General features: G+C 43.4%; 1 protein-coding gene across 11 annotated transcripts in view; it reads right to left on the bottom strand.

Moving 5' to 3' along the window:
* Nucleotides 1-219: 219 nt before the first annotated feature.
* Nucleotides 220-22160, bottom strand: part of adgrl1a (adhesion G protein-coupled receptor L1a) — a 142385-nt gene continuing 120444 nt past the window's right edge. For all 11 annotated transcript variants that reach the window (XM_044180809.1, XM_044180811.1, XM_044180812.1 and 8 more), the window contains 19 exons: nt 21677-22004; nt 17564-17857; nt 16139-16242; nt 14945-15130; nt 14712-14750; nt 12991-13171; nt 12693-12815; nt 11595-11803; nt 11337-11510; nt 10540-10749; nt 9823-10043; nt 9470-9536; nt 9197-9288; nt 8850-9018; nt 8422-8577; nt 7118-7214; nt 4110-4232; nt 2631-2648; nt 220-2465 (listed from right to left, as the gene is read on the bottom strand). In XM_044180809.1, the coding sequence (XP_044036744.1) occupies nt 1552-2465; nt 2631-2648; nt 4110-4232; nt 7118-7214; nt 8422-8577; nt 8850-9018; nt 9197-9288; nt 9470-9536; nt 9823-10043; nt 10540-10749; nt 11337-11510; nt 11595-11803; nt 12693-12815; nt 12991-13171; nt 14712-14750; nt 14945-15130; nt 16139-16242; nt 17564-17857; nt 21677-22004 (3705 nt within the window). In that variant the 3' untranslated portion in view covers nt 220-1551. The remainder of the gene's footprint in view (nt 2466-2630; nt 2649-4109; nt 4233-7117; nt 7215-8421; nt 8578-8849; nt 9019-9196; nt 9289-9469; nt 9537-9822; nt 10044-10539; nt 10750-11336; nt 11511-11594; nt 11804-12692; nt 12816-12990; nt 13172-14711; nt 14751-14944; nt 15131-16138; nt 16243-17563; nt 17858-21676; nt 22005-22160) is intronic.

Raw genomic sequence — 22160 nt, 5'->3', positions numbered from 1 at the left:
ATGTAACAGATTATATTACATAAAAATTGTGCCAGGATTTTTTTTGTTCAATTTTTCATTTGTATAAATAAAATCTACTACACATTATAATCTGTCTCTCTCTTTGCCTTTCTCTCTCCATTGGATCACTAAGGATTTTTCACTGAATGGCACAGTGCTAGGGCACAAGAACGAGAGAGCGAGGGTTTAAGCAATGGGGGAGAGAGATAGAGTGTATAATTCAGGTCACAAACTCCAAAACATTTTATTTTTTTCTTTCGTTGGTTTGTTGCAGTACAAGAAGTCATTTTCATAGTATTTGTTACTTTTTGTTGCTTTTGATCATCTGGTGTCTCTATTTACATAGTAGGAATAAAGTAGATTCATGTGTGGTTCCTATGTACACGGTTATACCAATTGGTCGACCAGTGCGTTTGCGACGTTTACAGTCTTGCTTGTCACAACCACACACAGGAAACAAGTCCACTTCAACTGGCTAGGCTCTAACAGCAAAGTACAGGGGGAGGGGGCGACACCAGTCCGCTCTTGCAGCCCCCAGAAGATGCAGACCCAAAGTCAACAAATTGAATACTATCTTCAAAACAATAGCAAGGCAGTCATTTAACTTTTCAAATGCCTAAAGCAAACAACCAGATAGAACAGTGGAGAGGATTGGCCAGTCTTACGGATGCAGGTTCTTCTGCTCTGGAAGGGTGGTGCAGTGCCTCCTCAGTCTCTGTCTCTGCCTCCACTCCACTTCTGTACATAGTCGTTGATTCACAGCAAGTGAAAATGAAGGCAACTACACGGAATCAGCTTCCACTGCCTGCTTGGAACAAAAGCTCTTGCTCCCTTTTACTTAGATGGCGTACTGTTTTCACTTTTGATGTTCAGTAATGAGCACTTCTGGATGAGTGAGCATATATGTGTGTGTGTGTGTGTGTGTGTGTTTGCCTTGTAAATGTTCTAGTTTCTGTTCTGGCTCAATAAAATATATTTTTGGCAACAATGAAGAGCTTTCTGTGAGACATTTTTTAGGTTATAATAGTGTACTATATTCCCATCTCCACGGCTAACTACTCTTATCAAATGATGACTCAAAAAAGACCTATGGATGGTACGAAACGGAAATGAGATAAAATATAAAATGATATTCCCATCTCCGGAGGCATGTTTGAAGAGAAATTACATGAAAAACTTTACCAAAGTTTTAAAGTTTTGAAATATCTGAAGGTAAAGGGGGTGGATTGGTACATTCAGTGCTGGACTTGGCCTTAGGGTACCAAAGGAAGTGGTGAGGACTGGGATTGGATCGAGCCGATGAATGCTCTGTGGAAAAACACCCATCACTCATCTCCATAAGACGGAGGGCTAAAGATAAAGGCTGATTCTGTAGAGACAGCCACAACTCCCCCTGAAGGTCACTCTGTTTGCTCATTTGTTAGTTAAATAAAAGTCAAGAGAAAGAAAGGCAACCAAACAAGCAGAAAGTGGAGCAACGCAAGAACGAGGCAGGCTAGGAGGCGGCTCTGGCCATCACATAAGTCCCCAACTTCCTCCTTTAGGTTCCCGTCACAGGCTGGTGACCAGCTGCATCTGTCCATCTCCCTCGTTGTGGGCAGGCTCCTGAACCTGGTGCCCCTCCCCACTCGGTCTCCGGGGTGGTGCCTGGTAGAAGGTCTGCATGGGGGCCCCACGAGAGCCCAGGGCGGGCCTCCCGGAGCTGTAGTACAGCTCCTCAGGGGGCTGAGCCGAACGAGGAACCACCTCTAGGGGCTCAGGACTGCTGTCAGGGTAGGGTGAGTCTCGCAGGTTGGTGATGCTGGTGTACAGGGAGTCACGGGCAGGGGAGTCTGGTGCTCTGTTGCCTCCCTGCCCGCCAGCACTCAGGCCACTGTGGCCGCTGTGGCCCAGGCTCTCTGTGAGGTCGGCCGTGTAGCTCTCTGACTCCTCTGGATCGCTTTGGTAGAGGACTGACTGGGCACGCTGCAACAGTAGGGGCTCCTCCAGAGCTTTATAGAGCAGCTCCACATCCTGCGGGGTGCACTGCCGCCCCTCTCTCAGAAAGTCCTCGTCCTCATTCATGCTCATAGATGGCTCTGGCCCGACCCCCGTTGTCCCCTGACTAACCCCACCGTGAGGACGTCCCCTGGCCAGGCTGCCACACACCCTGTCCCCTACATCACCTCCTCCTCCACTTCCTCCTCCAACACCACCTCTCAGGTTGTTGTGCACAAGCTCAGAGATGATCATTTTCTCAAAGGCTGCAGCATCTGAGAGGTTTCGTCGGATGCCTCCACCTCCCAGGGCCTCTGAGCCACGGTGATTGAGGAGGGGTGGGGGACTGTCCCCACCACCAAGGAAATCACAGCTGCCCCCGCCTCCACCACCTGGGCCACTGCGCAGGGAGTAGCTGTTGTTGAAGTTACCATTCAAGGGCAGGGTTTCCATCCCACAGGGGTCGCGGGCCTTACATAACGTGCTCTCTGGACCCAAACACAAACAGAAGAGAGACAGAAGACAAAGGGTTTTGGCATTATTATCATACAGTCAGATTCAAGTGTCAGTAAGAAAAAAAGAATAAATATCCGATGGTAAAATGTAAGCTAGAGTAGTTTACAGTGATGTGAACTGAGGTGAATTATACTTACTTGGGTCACGGAAGGTTCCTGTGTACACCAGAGAAAGTCATGTAGAGTGAATAAAATCAAAGACACTAGTCAGTAAGTGTTCTTTACTGATGCAACATTAACTTGATGTATTCATTTTTAAGACATTTCAAAAGGGAACAATTAACAGAATAAAAAATATCCTTGTCCATCTGACGCTTTTCTTCTCTCTCTGTGTCTTTCACATTCACACCCAACCGTCCAACTCTTACCACACGAACAAACACATGCACAGTCACATTAACTCTGATTTATGCAGACATAGTCCTGTTTGTTTGACACCATATTCTTCGAACATTTACAACTAAGCCACATAAAATACTCTGGATATTTATTTACTACTGTCAGTGATACCTGGATACATACATAATTCATACAAAACCTTGCACAGTAACAGTGATGTTTATTTTGCGACTTCCCTCCAACACACCAAAGATATTGTGCTTTTTCTCCTAAATTACCATCACACAGCAAAGCAAAAGCCACAGCCGCACAAAAAGTAAGAAGCGTGTTCATTTTTTAAATTTAATGTGTAGTATGACTTTAATCAACATTCTTCTTCAGTGGTGGTGTGGGTAATTAGACATTCTAATGAAGTGCTCTCCCTACTTCCTCTCCCACTCTCTTCTAAAAATGTCTTGGCTGCCAGGCCTGTGGCCATCAGGCTTGATGTATTGTGCGGAGAGACTTTAAAATATTTAACAGAAACGCCGCCTTAAATTTCAGTCCTCAGACACTGGGCCTGATAGTCTGACAGTGCGCACTCAGCCAGCGACCAGCCACACACAGTCATAGTTCTCCATTACCAAGTGAATATTGGTACTGTAGTGGGGCAATTACCAGAACATGTCTAATTCAGCAATTACAGGCATCCGAAGAGTGGTGTGGGCATGCAGCAATGCGATAAAACAGCCATCAGGCTGTTTAAAAAGTCCCACTTTGAGATAGAGGCAAGCATACACACACACACAGAGGCAATTACAGTGAGCACTCACACCTGACCGACCTACACCCAGATGGACTGTTCCTGGCCACCGAGCTGTCTGATCCCTTTCTACGGCCGTCATGATTTAAGCCAACTACTTTTTCTGTCTGGGAACAGGAAAACTGTCCTGAAGATTTCTGGCAGTCACAGCTGTAGCTAAACTTCTAATCAATTTGTGGCTGTTCTCATGAAGATTCAAGATCTGACCAGATGGCTGGTTAGGCTGTAGGCACTGTTTGGCTCTGTTCTGCTCAGCCTAGTGAATCCGTCTGACAGCTACATAGTCTGAAAAAACAACACACAAACAAGCTCTCACACACACACGTGCAAGCACTCAAATACAGTAGTGGGTTTGTGTAGACCGCATCAAACTACTGACAGAGTAATAGACAGAAAGACAGCAAGTTGAGTGCATGCTGTATATACACACATGCTGACAAGACACACACAGAATGGAGCATTTGTGAAGAGCTAACCGGTAGAGTTGAAGACGCCAGGTGAGGGCGGGGTGAAGCTCTCAGCCAGCAGAGTGTTGTAAGGAGAGGAACCAGTGCGAGTCTGTAATACCGGGTTCGTCAAAAGGTGGTTGCCCATGGTCGCTGCAAGACACAAACATTTAAAAAAAATGAACATAATCAGAAATAGGCTCTCATCTTTGCCTCAAATGTATGCAAAGCAAGCACAAGCAGAAACAGTGTACACATTAAGCGTAACGTTTTGAAATTCACATTTCAAGACTCAGTAATAACATCTGGAATCATAAAAATATTTACTCTTTATTCAGATGGGGCTATTTTTGTTATGCCAGTGCTTTATGGAGTAATGCAATTCCCAGTGTTCTCCTCAATATTTATGCCTGCTGATTGTAACCTTTGAGTAAAAATACAATTGCAGGGGGAAAGGTACTATTTGGAGCATTGCCATCCTTTTTTTTTCTTTGGCTCCTGACACTGTAGTCAGATGGAGGAGAACAGTAATGCATGCCATTATGTCGTCTAGGAGTGCAGCCATTGAAACACAGTTAATTTCCCAGTGAAATGTGAATGCTACTACAAGACAAATATAATTCAAAGAAATGGCACACTGAGAATGTTGTATAATGCCCATGTATGGCTCCAGCCTGAGGCAACTCGACCAGAAATGCCATGAAATTAAAAATAGGACAGCATGACGGAGAATAGTCCAAGGCAAAGTGCAACTTTCAGGTCTCACGCCTACCGTTCATCACAGAGCAAGGGAGCTGGGAATTCTAAAAAAATAAAATATGCACTCACACACAGCTATTTATTTGTCATTTTCCCTCCTCTTACACTTCCCCTGTCCATCTTTCTGGCATGCCACACAAACCCCTCTCCCTCCATTCTCTGGCTCATTCTGCTGTGTCTTGACTCAACCACATTTTCTCAGTTCCTCATGCCAGAATTTTTACAAACAACACCAAATTAGTTGGGATTAGTTGTCTGTATGTACCTCCTAGGAATATCCTGTAGAAAATTAAAGGAACTAGCTTTAAGTGGGGAGAGAAAGTAGGGCAAGGGGAATCATGGGAGGCTTTGTGCGTGTGTGTGTGTACTGCATGCCTTGTCTTCTGGACACATTACTATTGTCAGGAAGAGATTGTGGTTCATAAAGAAGTGAAGTGGAGAAATCAAAGAGATCCGAGATACCAGTGATAACGATGCAGCATCTCCTCTCCAGATTCAGCCTCTTTAATTACTCCTCCATGATAGCACTTCTCTCTATATCTCTCTTTTCCTCTCCCTCCCTCCTGCTCTCCCCTTCATCTTTCACTTTCTGCCAACTGACAAACTTTTCTCAGAAGCACAGAAAATAAAGGCTTCACAGCACAGTTGCTTGTGTTTGACAGGCCAATATGGAATGATCCACCAGGCCTGGTGATTGCTCTATCGTGACGAAAATCCCCAGAAACCGACCTGCCCGATCACACACACACACACACACACACACACCTCTCATCCATCCAGCTCACTCATAGCACCCCTCTTCCTCACCCCCTGCCTTGCTCCTGTCACTCTCCTCAATTAGAATAATTACCCCCTGTTCGCTCACACGCTAATCAGTTCATTAAAAATAAAATGGATGAAATTAGCATAGAGAGTGACGGCTGATTTAGCAAGTGCCTCTGTGTCATCACAACAACAACCCCCCCACCCCCCCACCCTGAAACCTGAGCCAACCTTGATCGTCTCTATGTCACTGATCACTGTGACAATGTCACCAGTTGCTGAGGCAATCAGTGACTCCACACACATTTTTCACTTCTTCAGTTCTTAAATAATTGCTAGTGCATGCAGAGGAGACTGCATGCATCACTGCATTCAGGCAAAGGAAAATATGGATGTGTGTTTGGATGTGATTGACCCCATGCACATACAAAAGGCTGAGAGGAGTTCGAACGAGGGCTGGGTATCTCAGGTTAACTCACGGTACACTGCTATTACAATATTTTGCTATAATGATGGTATCACAACACATTCAATTCTATGATATATTGCTAGACATGCTACATGCTAACTTATGTGGAAAATATCCTCCAAACAGGAAGAACATATTTTTACAAGGGGTAAATCAAACCTATATTAGTAGGAAAAAAGAAAATATGTCTGGTTTGGTAATGCAACAGAAAGTGCTAAACTTATGGTAAGAGACAATGACACAATATATTGTGATATTGATTATTTGTTTCAATCCTTGTCCAAATTATGCTTTTTTTATTTAATTGAAACACTGGAAATCACTAATCAGCTAAAATTAACAAATAAAGCAAAGACAGATTACTCTTTTTCAGTGACAAACTATTTCACTGCAAATGGCTGCAAACCATTTCTGATGGTTATGAAGACTTGGAAAATAATTATACCCTTTGATAGATGTGATCTAAGATGTGGTCAAGTGGACACCACCTCTTTCTTGAAGTTAAATTAATATTATTGTCTTGAAAATTATAAATACACTTAAATCTGCTTAATTACAATTAAATTAGTTTATTGTGTAGGTTCAGGCAGGAACATGAAAACCAACAACACACCCACACACATATTCACATAACAGAGTGTTGGAGCTCCATATATTTCAGCTGCTGCTAAGTGCTTTCACTGACCAGTGGCTGCCACTGCACTGCAAACTGAAACCCACTACTCAGCAACCAGCCTTCAACCATATGTTATTCAGTTTAGGCGATTGCTGCTGCTAACTGCTATTTGCTATTTGCTGGCTGGCCCACTTGTTGCAAGGCAATCTGAATCATTAGTTAACCTTAATATACCAGGCATGTGAACATATATTTCATCATCCTATATATGTGCACATTTAACACTTAATAACAGTGCCGTGCCTTGGCTCTGTCCACTCTATTCCCATGCTTTATTTTGTAAGCCTATATGAGTGTGTATGTGTTTGTGTGCATTTAAGCGTGCGTAGCTTATTGGAGGAGAAGGATAGCAGCGATAGAAGGAGGCCTCACCACGGTTGAGAGTTGGGGTGCTATTGATATCTCCCGCCATGAAGGAAGATTCCGTCTGCTTCCGAACCGTGTCGTTCCACATCCTGCGGATCCGACTCTGGAAGAAGGAGCAGAGCGCAGTGAGTGGCAGCAAACAGACAACAAGTTAAATATAGAAACTCTGCGGGTAGACTTAGTAACTCAGTGGGGCTGCTGTAATCAAAACTGCGGGGCTCGCTCTAATCCGCAAAGAACAATAGGCAAATACACCAGACAAAGAGATTGAGGCTTTGGGTAAAGAGGCAAACAGCTATGTCATGTTATCATGAGGGGGGCTAATAAACTCGAGATGTGTAAGACACGATTGCAGTAGCTGATACAATTGTTATTTGGAAGCGTCCTATTACATTGTGGGAAAGCTTGGTTGTTGACTGTGAGGACTAACTGTCAGTGTGTGTGTACTGTATATGTCTGTGCCATTGCACATATGCCATCATGCACAGTATTTCTGGATGTCTTGTTTGGTGCCTGTGTCTATATATAGTACATGGACTTCAAAGGATATATTTATTAATGAGTCATCTACTCTGGCTGCCAGAGCACAGGGCTGCCAGTAATAGATAGAATCATAAAAGTAACATTTTCACAACAGAGGTGAGCACGCCGGCTGATTAGACCAGATTTGCAAGACAAACGTCTAATGAACACATCATATATCATGTTGTAACATACTTTAATACTGCTCTGTCACTGAGAACAAATGTATTGTAACATCAGAGATTCACTTGCTGCATATCTCTGTCATTGGCGAATGAAAAGAATGTGATTGTGGGCTGAAAAGTAAGTTAAGTAAGTAAGTCAATTCGAGTGCTTTGCAAAGTAATCGGTGAGTCATTGTTATTGATCAGCAATCAAACCCCCGCAGATACACTAATTTTGTACTTCAGAATCTTACATAACAGACCTTTTAAACAAGGGAAAAATATACGAGCAGGGTGAGGAAATTTCCCTTGTATTCAAAGCTTTTTATTTTGTTTGGACACCCTTTTTGACAGTGTTCTAAAAAAAAGTTAGATTGTATCAAGAAAGTCATTTGATTCAAGAACATTTATTTTTTGTTCCATTCCACTAAAACAAGCTGATTTCCACTGAAAACAAGTGAAATCATCTTGCCACACAGGCAGATTTTCTTTTCATTTGTTCAAAGAAAAACACAATTTTAAAACTCCACAGAGGTCTGATTGATGTATAAAGAAGAACAGGTGCGCCTGCATACTGCTTTGTGTGTGCCATCATTTATGTGTGTGGGTCTGTCCTGCCCGCACCTGTCTGTGGGCCGCTGCGTGGCGAGCTTGGCTGCCGCTGTAGTAGCGGTTGTTGGCACGCAGGCCCGAGTTCTTCAGGGAGCCGTGGGAGCTGGTGGTGGAGGTGCGGCTGCAGCAGTAGGAGTGACGCAGACATTTACTGTACTCCTTATGGACCTGTAAAAAAATAACACCACCGGCACAGCGGGCAGGTTTTAAAGCCACTCATAAACACAAACACTTAGTTTCAATAGCCTGGACCCAATGTGGAGCAACAGAGGCTTTTAACACACAACAGCAAAATGTACTTAATGCAATCACTCTGAACATGTATGCTGACTATCAACAGACATGTACATCCATCCATCTCCACAACATTGCATCTGCTTATTTATAATTACATACATAATATAATAGTAACTCTTCAGAGATTAGTCTTATATTGTTACCTTCTTCTGCAGGGCACAGTGGAAGATGAAGATGAACATGCCCTGGAAAGCGTTGAAGGTGGTGAAGAGGTAGGCCATGATTACTGTGTTCTCATTGATGAAGAGGAGGCCAAAGGCCCATGTCAGCCCCAGCAGGAACAGCAGAGCAATTGCCCCCAGAGCCCATGACCTGAAGGAAGTGGACAAGGAAATGTCAACAATAATGAGTTTCAGAGAAACTGAATCAATTTGGAATCCATCTGACAGTGTGGTTAATTTATCATAAGTTTATATTTTTGAAAAAAAAACAACAACAACCAAACACTTGTTTCAAGGAGTATGACTCCCACTGAATGATTTGAACTCACTTAATGTTATCCAGGCGGCTGGAGTCAGGTTTGAGTGCTGAAGAGTTGCGTATCATCTTGTGTAAAGTGATCATGAGGAAAATGAGGTTGAGCTAAGGACAGAAGATAGGAAGGATCAAATAAAGGTGTAGTGAACATTACAGTCTGCTCCAAAAATACTGACTTTGCACTGTTAATAACCTCACAAAGCAAGCATGGTGAAATACTTTTGGTTAGACTGGGTGATATCAAAATAGAGAGGGGAATAATACTGTCTGACAGTAAAGCTAATACCATAATAACAAATGAAACGGGTCCAATGAAGCTCCAGATGAAGTAGTTATCCACTCGCAGCCAGCATCTGGAGTGGCACAGAGGAGAAGAGAGAGTTACGCGCAATGAATCTTATGAACGAACAAACACACACACACAGGCATAGGCAGGCATGCACACACTATTTCCCTGTCTCAGTGGATTATCTTATGAAGGCTAATCATCAGGCTTTGGCTAAGTGTGTTCAGAAAAGCTAGTCCATGGGGAGGTGCAAGAGCCGTTCACACAGCACTGCATATTACATTTCCAGCTGGGGGAATAGCATAATCCTACTTCTCAATCTGCAGGTGCAAAAGGCCTGTCTTCACACGTACGCTTTCTTGGTCCCATAGCTCCTGTAGTCTATGGCCGCAGAGATGCCCACCACCAGTGCGGGGAAGCAGTAGCCGCACAGATAGTAGTACTTTTTGCGGGAGTACTCGCTCTCAAAGACCTCCACCAGCATGAGATAGAGTTGCACACCCTCCAGACACATCCAGGAGAAGGCAGCCAAGAAGAAGAAATGCAGAAGGCCAGCAAAGATGGGACAGGCAATCTGAGGATAGCAGCAAAGGAGAGAGTAGAGAGAGAAGAAGAAGAGGAGGAATGAAAATATTAAGATGAAGGAGGAGAAACAGTTAAGATTAAGGCATAAAACTAAGTGAAAAACAGGAGAGAAAGGAAAAGAGTGACTGTTGGGTAGTAGTTTTGGACATTCACAGAGGAAAAATGAAAAGCTGCCCCCTGGGTGACTGGTTCTGTGACTGGTTCAATTTTAGTTTCACAGTCACTATTCAATAAAGAAGTTGTCATTTGTGTTATGCTGTACTGTACCTCTCTCTGTCATTTCAACTAACCTGATCTTGTGGGTTACTTTCATAAGGTGCACAGGTGTGTCAACTGAGTTTTAAAAGAAGGGGATGTACTGCAGTGCTTTTTAAAAAGAGCAGTAAAAATCTAATAATATATTTTCTTTCCAAAAAAACAAACAAACCCTATTTATGAGTGAGAACCTAACATCCTTGGCAGGTATCATGTGGCTACAAACTCACATGGTATTCTGTCTTGTCGATGCCGATGAGGAAGAGCAGCTCAGCGATGAAGAGGTTGATGCAGAGGTTCTTGTGGATGGTGTTGCGGTCGGTCTGCAGGCCCCGCAGGAAGCAGAAAGTGGAGATGCAGATGGCTAGACATACTAAGGAGATGACAATCCCCACCCAGGTGATCACAAACAGGATCAGTTCATGCATTCGCCCCTGGTACTGAGATCCGGGTAGTGTGGTGTAAACAAAAGGTGGGGGGTTGAGAGTGTAATGAGGAATGGGGAAAAAAGAGAGGGCAAAGGGACACAGATACACAGCAGAATCAGACAGACAGGGAAAAATATAGGACAAGACAGCGAAATGGGAGATGAGGAGTACAGAGATGGATTAGAGAATAGTGGAAGGAAGAAACAATAGCGGGATAGATAGACAGAACACGGGGGAGGGGAGAGAAAGAGCAAAATTGATTTATTTAATATTTGTAAATATATGCAAGGAGCTAAAGTGTAGAGACAAGAGACAAGACATCCTGAAAAAAAATACATGACATTCAAATTCATGTGAATGTCAGCTAGAAGTAGCAGGACATGAATTTGTAAGCATGTGCCTCCCTGAATGTCGGAGTGAAAGAAGGAAAAGAGAAAATTCTAAACAAAGAGCTTGTCAGCCTTGAGAGGGTACATTAATGTGCATGTGTGTGAGGGTGTGTGACTGAGAATGAGTGAACGCTAATGCTCGCACGAATGAATGTTTGCATAAATTACTACCATTTTAATCGTGTGTCTGCCACGCCCTTGTTTACTTACATCAGGCTCGTGGTGAGCCATGAGCACGGCAAAGTTGGTGAGGTGGCTGCAGGAGCAGGTGGTGTGTGTGTTGTTGGTGTCCAGCAGCCTGCAGCCCTGCGACGACCACTGGCCTGTCATGGAGCGCTCAGAGTAGTTCCAGAAGGAGCAATTTGGAGTGTAATAATTCTCCAACTGTGGAAAAAGAATAGAGGGATGATACAAATTGCTGATGTGTCAGAATGTAAATTAAGTATGATAAGGACTGAATTTGACCACCTGTAGGTGCTTGAGTGTGAAGACCACTGGCTCAGTGAGAAACACTCTGCTGGACTCTTTGTTGATGGAGGCAGCAATTACATGGGAGTTGACCGCCAGGCGCTTCTTATCGTGGCTTGGCCCTTCCACTTCCATCTTCACTGTGGCGTTCTCGGTGGACAAGAAGGATCCCAAGTTTTTATATAGAATGAACACCACCTTGACTTGTCCTGCACATGAAGGCAGACAAACACGGAAAGAGGAAGAGAAAGAGAATGAAAGAGAGAGAGAGAGAGAATGTGAGAATGAGAGTGAAAAGAAAAGGAAGGGAAAAAAAGGCAGATGTTATATTAAAAGGGAGATACAGACAGAACGATAAAGGGGGGGAGGGGACAAAATACAGAAATGGGGGCATAATATGGTAATGGCAGAGAGAGTGACAGAGATAGAGAGTGGGGAGTGACAGGGTGAGCGAGAGGGAGACAGAGAGAGGGAGTTAGTGAAGGTTAGAATGATGGTAAGGACCGTTTCATTTTGACTGGTGGAAGAGAGCGAGATTTAATGTGGAGGGCAATGGAACATTCATCCCTCAAGCATTCACAGATCTCTTATTATTCCATATGAATATTTCATGTGCGTTTGTTTCAATCATTCTAATCTCGTTCCCACTGCAGAGCCGAGCGGAGACAGAAAACAGAAAAGGGTATGGGATGAGGGGCCATGGAGGGAGGAGGGGAGTGGAGAGGGGGTTGACAGATGGGGGGGGGGTAGAAACAAGAAAGATGAGAGAGGGGGATAAGATGGCGGGGAGACGGAGCGAGGGAATGGAATGGGGAAGAGAGAAGAGAGGGAGTGCTGAGATTTCTCTGTCAGACTGGGGCCGATTGTAATCTACACGCCTCCCCAGCTATTCTATTAAGACTGCTGTTAAGAAACCATCAAGAAAAGAAATTGTCTCAGCACTTTTGTTAATCTGATTAGCCTATTATTATGAACCAATAACTGCATGCAGATTGTTTTAAGCTTGCATGAAAATGCAAATGGAAACATAAGAGCTGGGCTGCACGGGACAGTACAATTTTTCAGGAGTGAGGATGGGGTGGGGTAAGGGCTGCTGACCGTTGCGACTGTACTGTTTGATAGTGGAAGCAGAAAGCTGGATGGTGCTGTCGCTGGCATAGTTCTGTGGGAAGGACAAGTCCTGCAGGTCCATCTCTGTGTTTAGAACATGCACCTCGAGATCTGATGGTGGAAACACAGCATGCAAAAATTTTATGAAGACCTCTGTGCTGTCAGAGATGCAAAAAAAGCCCAAGAGAAGGTCACAACCAAGATGTACAATTCCACAAACAGTGGTCCAAACTGTGGTTAGTCCATACATCCACTATAATTAACACCATTAATACTGTTTTCTTACCAATGCTGGGTGCTCGGTCAGAAAAGCGATTTCCATACATGTTGTTGGCCAGCAGGAAAGCTCCTTTTTCCAGGACGTCCAGTAGCATGGTGGCAGTGTGGGCCTGCTCTGTGCTGTTCATGTCCTGCCACGACTCCAGGGCCTCTGGACGCAGCAAGTTGTCCACTGTCTGCACCACCGCCTGGCACATGAAGGAGGTGTAGTATTCATTACTATTAGTGAGGACACTTTTCAACAAGGTACACAAAATCCTGAGTAGTTGACAAGGAATGACAAATCAGGAACCAACTGATAATTAATGAATAGTTCATACGTAGTTATAGACAGCTCATTCCCACTTAAAATTTAGTAAATCGAGAACAATTCATTAAGAAAGTGGTTAGTTTGCAGATACATATCTAATAACTAATCATTAGACACTGGTCTTTGTGCACAGTGTCTAACAGTTTGATCTAAGCTTTCAGGACGTGCCATTAGCTATTAATTAGCTATTCAGTTATTATCAGTTAGTTCTTCATTTCTTTATTACCCGTTCCTTGGTAATTACTCATTTTTGTACCATATTATTAAGTGTAAACATATTACTTGACCAGTTCAAAGTAAAAAGTCTCTACTATAATTTCATAGAAACTCACCACTCCCCTGCACTACATTTAGTACTATACTATGTCAGACATATTACCGTTCTATTTCACACTTACAATTCGTTTAATGGTAATTTTGATGGTTGTATCAGCTATCCAATTTATTGGAGTAGCCTGCTTGATGAATCATGTAATTCTCTTGCTCAGGCCTCTCAAAATGAAGGATTGACTGCTGCGTGGAATAAAGAGCATTGCTGTTAACAAAATTAATTTAGAATCAGAATGCACCCTATCTGCTACGCTAAAGACGGAGGGTGTTTTTGGTAAATCTTCTTAACAGTGTGGGTATGCTGAGCTATCTTGCAGCAAGTAACAAAAAATAATGGTCAGTTGCATACTACATAGCAGCCTTTATGTTCATCTTGCACCAGCAGAGATCAGAAGATGTGGTGTCAAATTACAGTATGCTGCAGACAGGTCAAGACACACAAAAGACTGTGTGCTGTAGAGTGTCGCATTTCATTATTACAGAGAAGCATACACGAGGCCTTTTCATGATATTACATTACAGCTTTCTCAGAACCAGAGATATTGCACAAATATTGAAAACGCACAGAAGGGTGTAGTAACACAAACTGTTGCCTTTCATACTATCGTCAAATTACATTTTCTCAGAGCCACAGATATTGTACCTTATTGTCCAACACAATGAGGCCAATGCCAATACTATACAGTTAGGCCCTATAACAGTCCAACAAAGCTAAGAGTATGTCAAAGACAGATGACTTCCACAATAGCTGAACCCATATTTCAAAGATATGTACACCATGAGCAATAGAAAAACTACAAATCAGCTTTCACTGCTGTAGGAAATACTACACCAACATTTAAATACTGTATATGATGTCTGCCAGGAGTTATACCAAAACTTACTCACAGTGCTCTTCAGCTCAAACCAGAAATTCTATAAGTGATGATTCCAAAGGCAATATAAATCATAATACAGAGCACTGAGCCAAAGGAATCTCATCCACAAACCCAGTCTACTCAAGGATTTATCTTCCCCCAGTTATTCTAAGTCACAGAGCAGTCCTACTCCACAGGCATGTAAAGCAGGCAGATAAAAGAGAAAGCTACCTGAATGTAGGCTCGACAGGTCCGCTCTCGCTTCTGGAGCTGGAAGGGAGAAAACAAAGCCTGGAATTAAACAGCTAAACAAAAAAAACCCTGTAAATTAAAAACTCACTCGTCCTTGCATGTGCACTAGGGGGGTAAATTTGCATTAACCTCAGCGTCCTTTTTTAAATGCTTGAATTAAATATAGGCGTGGGCGTGTGTGTACTTATGTGTGTGTTTACACTTTCTTCTACCTTGTTATAGTTTCGTGCAGCTGACTCTTTGTTTCCGGGCCTCAGTGCCTGAAGCTGGGCATCCAGTATGTCCAGCAGCTGCTCAATCAGTCGCACGGATGAGCTGACATCTCCAGCCTGAATCCGACCACGTGTGTGGTTCACCAGCTCTCCAGCTATGTTGGCAGCATTCTCACCGCTCTTTATCTGCACATTAACACACACAAACACATACATGTTTACATACAATGATAGTATAAGGATGATAAAACAGATCTGCTTTAGTTAGCTGAGTCATATTCAAAGCAGCTGGAAAACTCAATCTGTTAAATGTTTACATGCACACTAACATTAGAAGAAACCACGTTTTGAGTTAGTTTCAACACTAAAAAAGAATTCTGTTTGCATGCTGGTTCAGCAATCAGAGTTCCCCAGACCCCCTCCAAAAAAGGATCTTTATTATCAGCCCCTCTCGCAATATTGTAAACAAAGATGGACCTGGTAGAACACATCGTGAGGTTTTTATTCTCCTAAGTGCAGTTTCAATTGCAAATCACACCCTTAACAACCAGCTTGCAATTGCAATTGATTTTTGCCAAAAGGAGAAGGTATAATGGACTCATTCAACGATGTTACTTTTCAACGTGATGCTACTTTCCCTTCCAGGCACATGCACACACTTAAGGATACGCATGGCTAAATAATCAGGGTTTTCTCCTGCAGAAATGTAGCTGCGTTAACCAGTTTACTTTTAACTCACATTTATATGGACTTTTCTGACTGCCAAAATTGGGGATTTATCAGATTACTACTGTACTAGTACTTTACTAGTGTACTGTACATAGTAACACAGTTGGGCAATTTAAATAGCAGTGAGCTAAGTTAAAATCATTGTACATCATCTAGAGACCACAATGTTTGGCTATGATGGAGAAATTGAAGTGGCAGAATACTTTGCAAGGTGTGAGGCCTGATTTTTGAAAATAATTTCACCTAGCTGTAATTTAAGTATATTAGTGAAAAAAGGGAGTTAATTAAGTATCAAGAGCAGATGCCTTGTAATGAAGGGCCAGTTGAAATTAGTCTGTATTTTAATCAGGCCAGCCTTGGAGATATGTTAATGTGTGTGTGGAGGTGGACAGGGAGGATGGTCGGGGCAGTGGGGCAGAGGAAGAAGACAGGCCCATGGCCAGGGGGTATGGCTCCAGGTCTCACCTTCTGGGCCACCTGGTTGACCCACGGGGAGGTGCAGTTACTCAGGTCAGGACCCCGCGGGTTCCACGTGACCTGCTCCGCTAAGCACTGGAACGAAGCGATGCCTGGAGACGAGCAGAGGGAGAAGAAAGAGAGGAGGGGGAAGTAATGGAGAGATAATAAGCGTTAGGTGTCTGCAATTAAAGGGGAAAGTGTGGAGGAGAGGGATAAGCACAAGAAAAATGGGATGAAATGAATTTTAAAAATGTAATACTCAAGTGTTTGAAGATGAGAGGGAAGAAGGGAGGAGGTAGAGTAAAAAGTCTGAGAGAAAATGGGTCAGAAGTGGAAAAGGTTAAATAATGGAGTGTAGGGCAGTGAGAAAGTGAGGGAAGAGAAAGGGAGGAAGAAGACAGCAGGAGCAAGCTTTCATTCTCTAAAAGGAATGATTTAAAAAGGAATATGTGCAGACATACCACATAACATTTACTGCGCGCACACAGACACACACCAAAGACATCAGGTATGATCCCTCACTGTCAAATAAAAACAACTGAAGGGAAGCACCTTCCACCAACCCTCATTTCCAGCTAGGCTTTTCTGTTAAGTTACAAGGGTTCAGAGAAAGGACACCATGCGGGGATAAAACCACAGAAGGGTCTATCTGCTGCTGCTAACACAAATAACCAATATCAAGTCACAAAGACAAGGCAGAGAAAAGAGAAGAATAGAGACCACAGAGAGAGAAAGCGAGAGATAGAAGCAGGACAGAAGAGCAGAGACAGAGACGATGCAGCAAGGCTTCACAGTTGTAGATGGATCAGAGCAGATGTGGCATTTCATACCCCCTTTTCCTCTCTCCCAGTGATTTTTTTCTCCCCTCTCCCGCTTTTCTCTATACTTTCCTCCGCTGACCACAGATTGGGTTTGAGAGCTCTGCCAAGATGCGGCAATTAAGCCAGCTGCTAATTTAATGTTACTGCTGTTTTCACAGAGAGAACATACAGAAACAGCGAAAGGAGTTGGAGAGGAAGATGGAGGGAGATGTCTTCTTTTCTGTGACTAAAGAGAGCTTTCTGATGGCTGCATGTTTAGAGGTATAGAAGCTAGCATGAAGGGAGGTGAAGCCTGTGTTGTCTAGCCTTTCATTTCATTATTTGCCACTTTCAATCAGCTCTATTTCTGTGGGAGATGAGCCTTTCATTTGTGGAGGACGAGCTTTCATCTGTGAGTCCTCGGGGACTATGCCTGCTGGTGGGACCAGCGCAGGGACAGAAGAAGACAACAGTGGAAAATAACGAGTGTGCAATCTCACATGCACAGAGATATATTGCACACATAAACACCCACATGAATGGAGGACATATTGTGTGAGTACACTTCAACCCATGTTGTTTGTTTCATGGAGTGGAAAGTTTAAAAATACACACATGCAGATGTCCTCACCTAGAGATCCTTTGGGACATGGGCGGTCTACTGTTTCTCCTCTCTGTGTGGTGGGCCACTGGACACCACGGACCAGCTTGGCCTCACAGACATGGGACTCCGGGCCTTGAGGAGGCCGGGGTGGATGGCGGGTGACAGGCACAGTGGCAGTGATTGGTCGAAGATCAGGGTGTTTGTTGATGGAGCCGATTGGGCGAGAGGTGGGGACCAAGGGGCGGGCGGTAGAAGGGCTGGCACTGGAGGTGAAGGGCCTGGCTGGAAGAGTGGTGGTCACTTGGGTGGTGGTCAGAGGACCTGAGGTAACCCGAGAGTAATACAGAGAGAAGAGATGACAGAGTTAGAGGCTACGAATGAGACCCAGAGTGAGTGGCATGTAGAGAGTTATAAGTGTACTGTATTACTGTACTGTAAGGGATTTGTTAGAGAGCAGCTCAACCTGACAGCAAAAGCCAAAAAAAAAAAGATCAAGAGAGTGAAGGACACATACATATGAAAGTACAATGTTTCTCAGAAGTTGAGTTCAAAAGTTAGCCCGACAATAATTGGGGTGACAAATACTTTTTTGAGCCTCTCAAAGCCTGCTCTCAAGAGAGACGAGGAGAAGCAGGGGAGGAGTTGGAGAGAAAGCATCATCACAAGTCAGGGAGAAGTAAATAATTGATCAAATGTATCAGAGAAGTCACCATCACTAACAACCAAACCTAATGTGAAGATAAAAGCAACACATGACAACTACAAAATCCTAAATGATCAAAAGCAGAGTCAGTGCACAACTCTGTGAGTGCCTTTGCCTGTGTGCCTCTGCCACTACTCTCTGTGGGCCTAATCCGAGCTTCATACAGGCCTTTATGCAGCTTAGATATACAATACATCCAAACCTCCCTCTCATATTGATGGACTGCCAAAATGCAGTGTTGTATTCTCATTTCATCCTCCCCCTTATCATTCCAGAATGACTTTTTCATTATCCATAGCACAGAGAAGTTGATGCGAAGTGCTACAGCAGTCATACTTGAGAGGCTGCTCTTTACTGTAACTATGGCTGGGGATGGAAATACAATGATTTGATATCTGAGGGACCCAAATGTCAGTTAAGAAACGGTCACAAACACATTCTGCATGGGTTCAAGCAAAAAAGCATATTTTTTTACCAAATCAATCATAAACTCTAAAAAGGTTCTTCTTCATAATTTCATGTTCTACGAATATGAAATAATCATAAGAGGAATGTAGTCATTGCAAGTACATAAGATATTTTATTGCAAATAAATCTGTCAGTTTGTAAGCAAAGTAATTTCCTCTGGAAGAAAACAGTGTGAGGTCTGTAAAGTACCCTTCACCCTTAATATTTCTACTCAGAATATTTGCAGTAGTGTCTGAGTCAAGAGCAGAGGGTTTTACTTTCTTTTAAGAGTCAAGAGTTAATACTCAACTTATCGTAGAAAAGGTTTCAGTCGTAGTCATCTGGACACTGTTTTCAGAATCAAGACGTTTCGGCTCCCATCCGGAAGTCATTCTCAATTGTGAAAAAATTGGACGGGAACTGGAAATTTAAACTACTCTGAGTTACATAAGCCCTGCCCTCAGGAAGGAATCTGCCTGAGTATCTGTAAATAGCTAGTTTCACCTGAAACTGACCTAATAGTTTCAAGATGGCCCAGTAATCAGGCCTATTGTTCTCTGGCTGCATCTACTTCATCACTGCTAAGTGCCTGATTAGCATGTGATAGGCGTGACCAAGGTGATAATACACTCTGATAGACTTTGGGCAGATTAAATCTCAGACCACCATTTCTGTTCAAAGAGGGTTCTCTTTCTTCACAAAAATGGCTTCCTTGACGCCCGTTCAAACCAACTCTTCTCTCTACTAAGAATCTTCACCTCGCTGTCTTCAAATGTGTGGTTTGTAGCTTTTAAATGCAAATGCACGGCGCTCTGTAATCCTGAGTTAGCGTGTCGTCTGTGCTGATAAAGTCTTTTGTGAAGTGGCTGTTTGGTTTCGCCTATGTACCGTTCTTTGCAGTTTTCCTCACTGCACTGAATGGAGTAGACAACATTGCTCTGTTTCTGTGTGGGTAACCTGTCCTTAGGGTGAACGAGTTTCTGTCTTAAAGTGTTGCCTGGTTTAAAGAAGACAGGAACATCGTGCTGTCTAAAGATCCTTTGTAGTTTTTCAGACAGTCCAGACACATAAGGAATGGAGACACCGTTCCTTCTTGGTTCAGTTACACTTTTGTCCTGTTTTTGGCTCTTTTAACTTTGTTGATAGCCCAAGTAGGATAACCACAGGCTGAGAGTGCATTCTGGACATGCCTTTCCTCTTTCTTCTTACCCTCTGAGCCTGTGGGCACTTCTTTGGCTCTGTGCTGTAATGTCCGGATTACACCCAGCTTGTGCTGTAGTGGATGGTGTGAGTCAAAGAGCAGGTATTGATCCGTATGTGTTGGTTTCCTGTACACTTCTATCTGGAGCTTTCCGTCCTCTCCTCTGAGAGTAGAACAATCAAGAAAGGCCAAGCGGTTCTCTTTTGCATCCTCACGCGTGAACTTGATGTTGGGGTCCACCGTATTAATATGCTCTGAGAACGCTTCCAAGTCTTGTTTCTTGATTTTCACAAAGGTGTCATCCACGTAACGGTACCAATGACTTGGTGGTGTGCCCGGGAACGAGGATAATGCCTTCTTCTCAAACTGTTCCATGTACAGGTTGGCCACAATGGGAGAGACCGGAGAGCCCATAGCACAACCGTGAATCTGTCTGTAGAAGTGTCCCTGGAATTGGAAGTAGGTTGTGTTGAGACAGATGTCTAATAGTTTACATATGTGTTCAGGTGTAAGCTTGGTCCTTTGCTGCAAGGTGGAGTCCTCCTGCAGTCTTCTCATCACCGCTGACACTGCTTCTGAGGTTGGGATGCAAGTGAACAAGGACACTACATCATAAGAAACCATAACGTCATCTGGGTCCAACTGGAGATGTTTCACTTTGTCCACAAATTTCTGTGTGTTTTCCACATGATGTACTGTGTTCCCCACCAACGGAGCCAAGATTGTAGTCAAATGTTTGGCTATGTTGTATGTGATGGAATCTGTGCTGCACACGATGGGTCTGAGTGGAACATTCTCTTTGTGAATTTTGGGAAGGCCATAGATGCATGGAATGGCTTCCCCAGGGTATAGTCTGTAGTACAGAGGCCTGTCTATCACCTCCTCCTTCTCAAGCTTCTGTAGACAGTCTATAACCTTCTTCTTGTAGCCATTGGTTGGATCTCTTTTAAGTTTTTGATATGTGGTTGTGTCTTCAAGAAGGTTGTTGACCTTGGTTTCATAATCGGCTGTGTTCAGAATCACAGTGCAGCAACCCTTGTCTGCTGGTAGAATGTTTATGCTGTGATCCTTCTGCAGTGCTGAGAGTGCCCTCCTCTCTTCGGATGTAATGTTGGAAGGAGGTGGTTTGGCACTCTTTAATGTTGCAGTGACACGTAGCCTCAGGTCTGCAGCCTCTGCTTCAGTCATCTTGTTCTTCCTAATGGCTGTTTCGGTGGCTGTGATGTAGTCCACTGTAGGGATGTGGTTGGATGTAACTGAAAAGTTGAGCCCTTTGGAGAGCACATCTTTTTCTGCCTGTGTCAGGATGCGGTCTGATAAGTTTTTGATCCAATTGTTTCTGTTAATACATGTCTCACTTTGTTCAGTCCCTGATCTCCTGTTGTGCTGGTCCTTTCCTAGATTCTTCTTATTCAAAAGGATGTTAAATACTCAACTTAATATCAACAATCAGAAGGGTTTTACAACTTAGTCGGATGCTCCTTTTTTACTTAGTATTATACCATCCCTTGGTAATCCTGAATTTTAAATATTTTATGAATAAATCTATGTTACCATAATACCTTATTACAAACTGATATTAACCCTTATTGGTCTTTCCAGCTTGAGCTCAGCAAATACTAAAAATCCTCCATCTCAAGCATAATTGGGGGAAACTTTTTTGTGATAACCTTTTAGTTTCCACCAATTTACAAAATCAAACGTTCCCCAGAAAGAGATGTGCATGCCACAAGCATCTTTGCTACTCTACACTGTGTTTCTGTGTGCTTTCTGTGGGATCACTCCTTACCAGTGGTGGGGTCTGGTGGTCCAAACTCCAGTGGGTAGCGCAGCACATTATAGTTGTTCCAGACATAAAGCTGGTTGTCTCGAGGGTTGTAGTCCACGGATGAAATATATTGATAGGGGTTGGGGAAAGGGATGTTGACAGGTTCCTCGCGGGCATGGTTGGTATTGTAGGCATACATCACCAGGTCGCCGCCTGCTTCGCTGTCATCGTCCTGGTAGACGGACCGCACTGCGTAAAGCACACCACATGCCATGAAGGCGTTGGATGCCATCCTCTTGTCAAAGCTGGTCTCCCAGGTGCCTTCAAAGCGCAGGGTGTAAGGGTTCACCTATGGGCAAAGAGGAAATGCTGAGCTGGACCAAGGCTTAATGGTTTAATGATCATACTGGGAAGCTTGAAGAAGCAACTCAAAGGTTGGGAAATACATAATTAAAAATGAATGTCTGGTTAACAAAACTACATGTTGTAATTAATTAATTAATTA

This window comes from Siniperca chuatsi, linkage group LG21 (assembly GCF_020085105.1).
Source record: "Siniperca chuatsi isolate FFG_IHB_CAS linkage group LG21, ASM2008510v1, whole genome shotgun sequence".
Taxonomy (NCBI): Eukaryota; Metazoa; Chordata; class Actinopteri; order Centrarchiformes; family Sinipercidae; genus Siniperca; species Siniperca chuatsi.
This window is presented reverse-complemented; position numbering and strand designations above follow the sequence as displayed.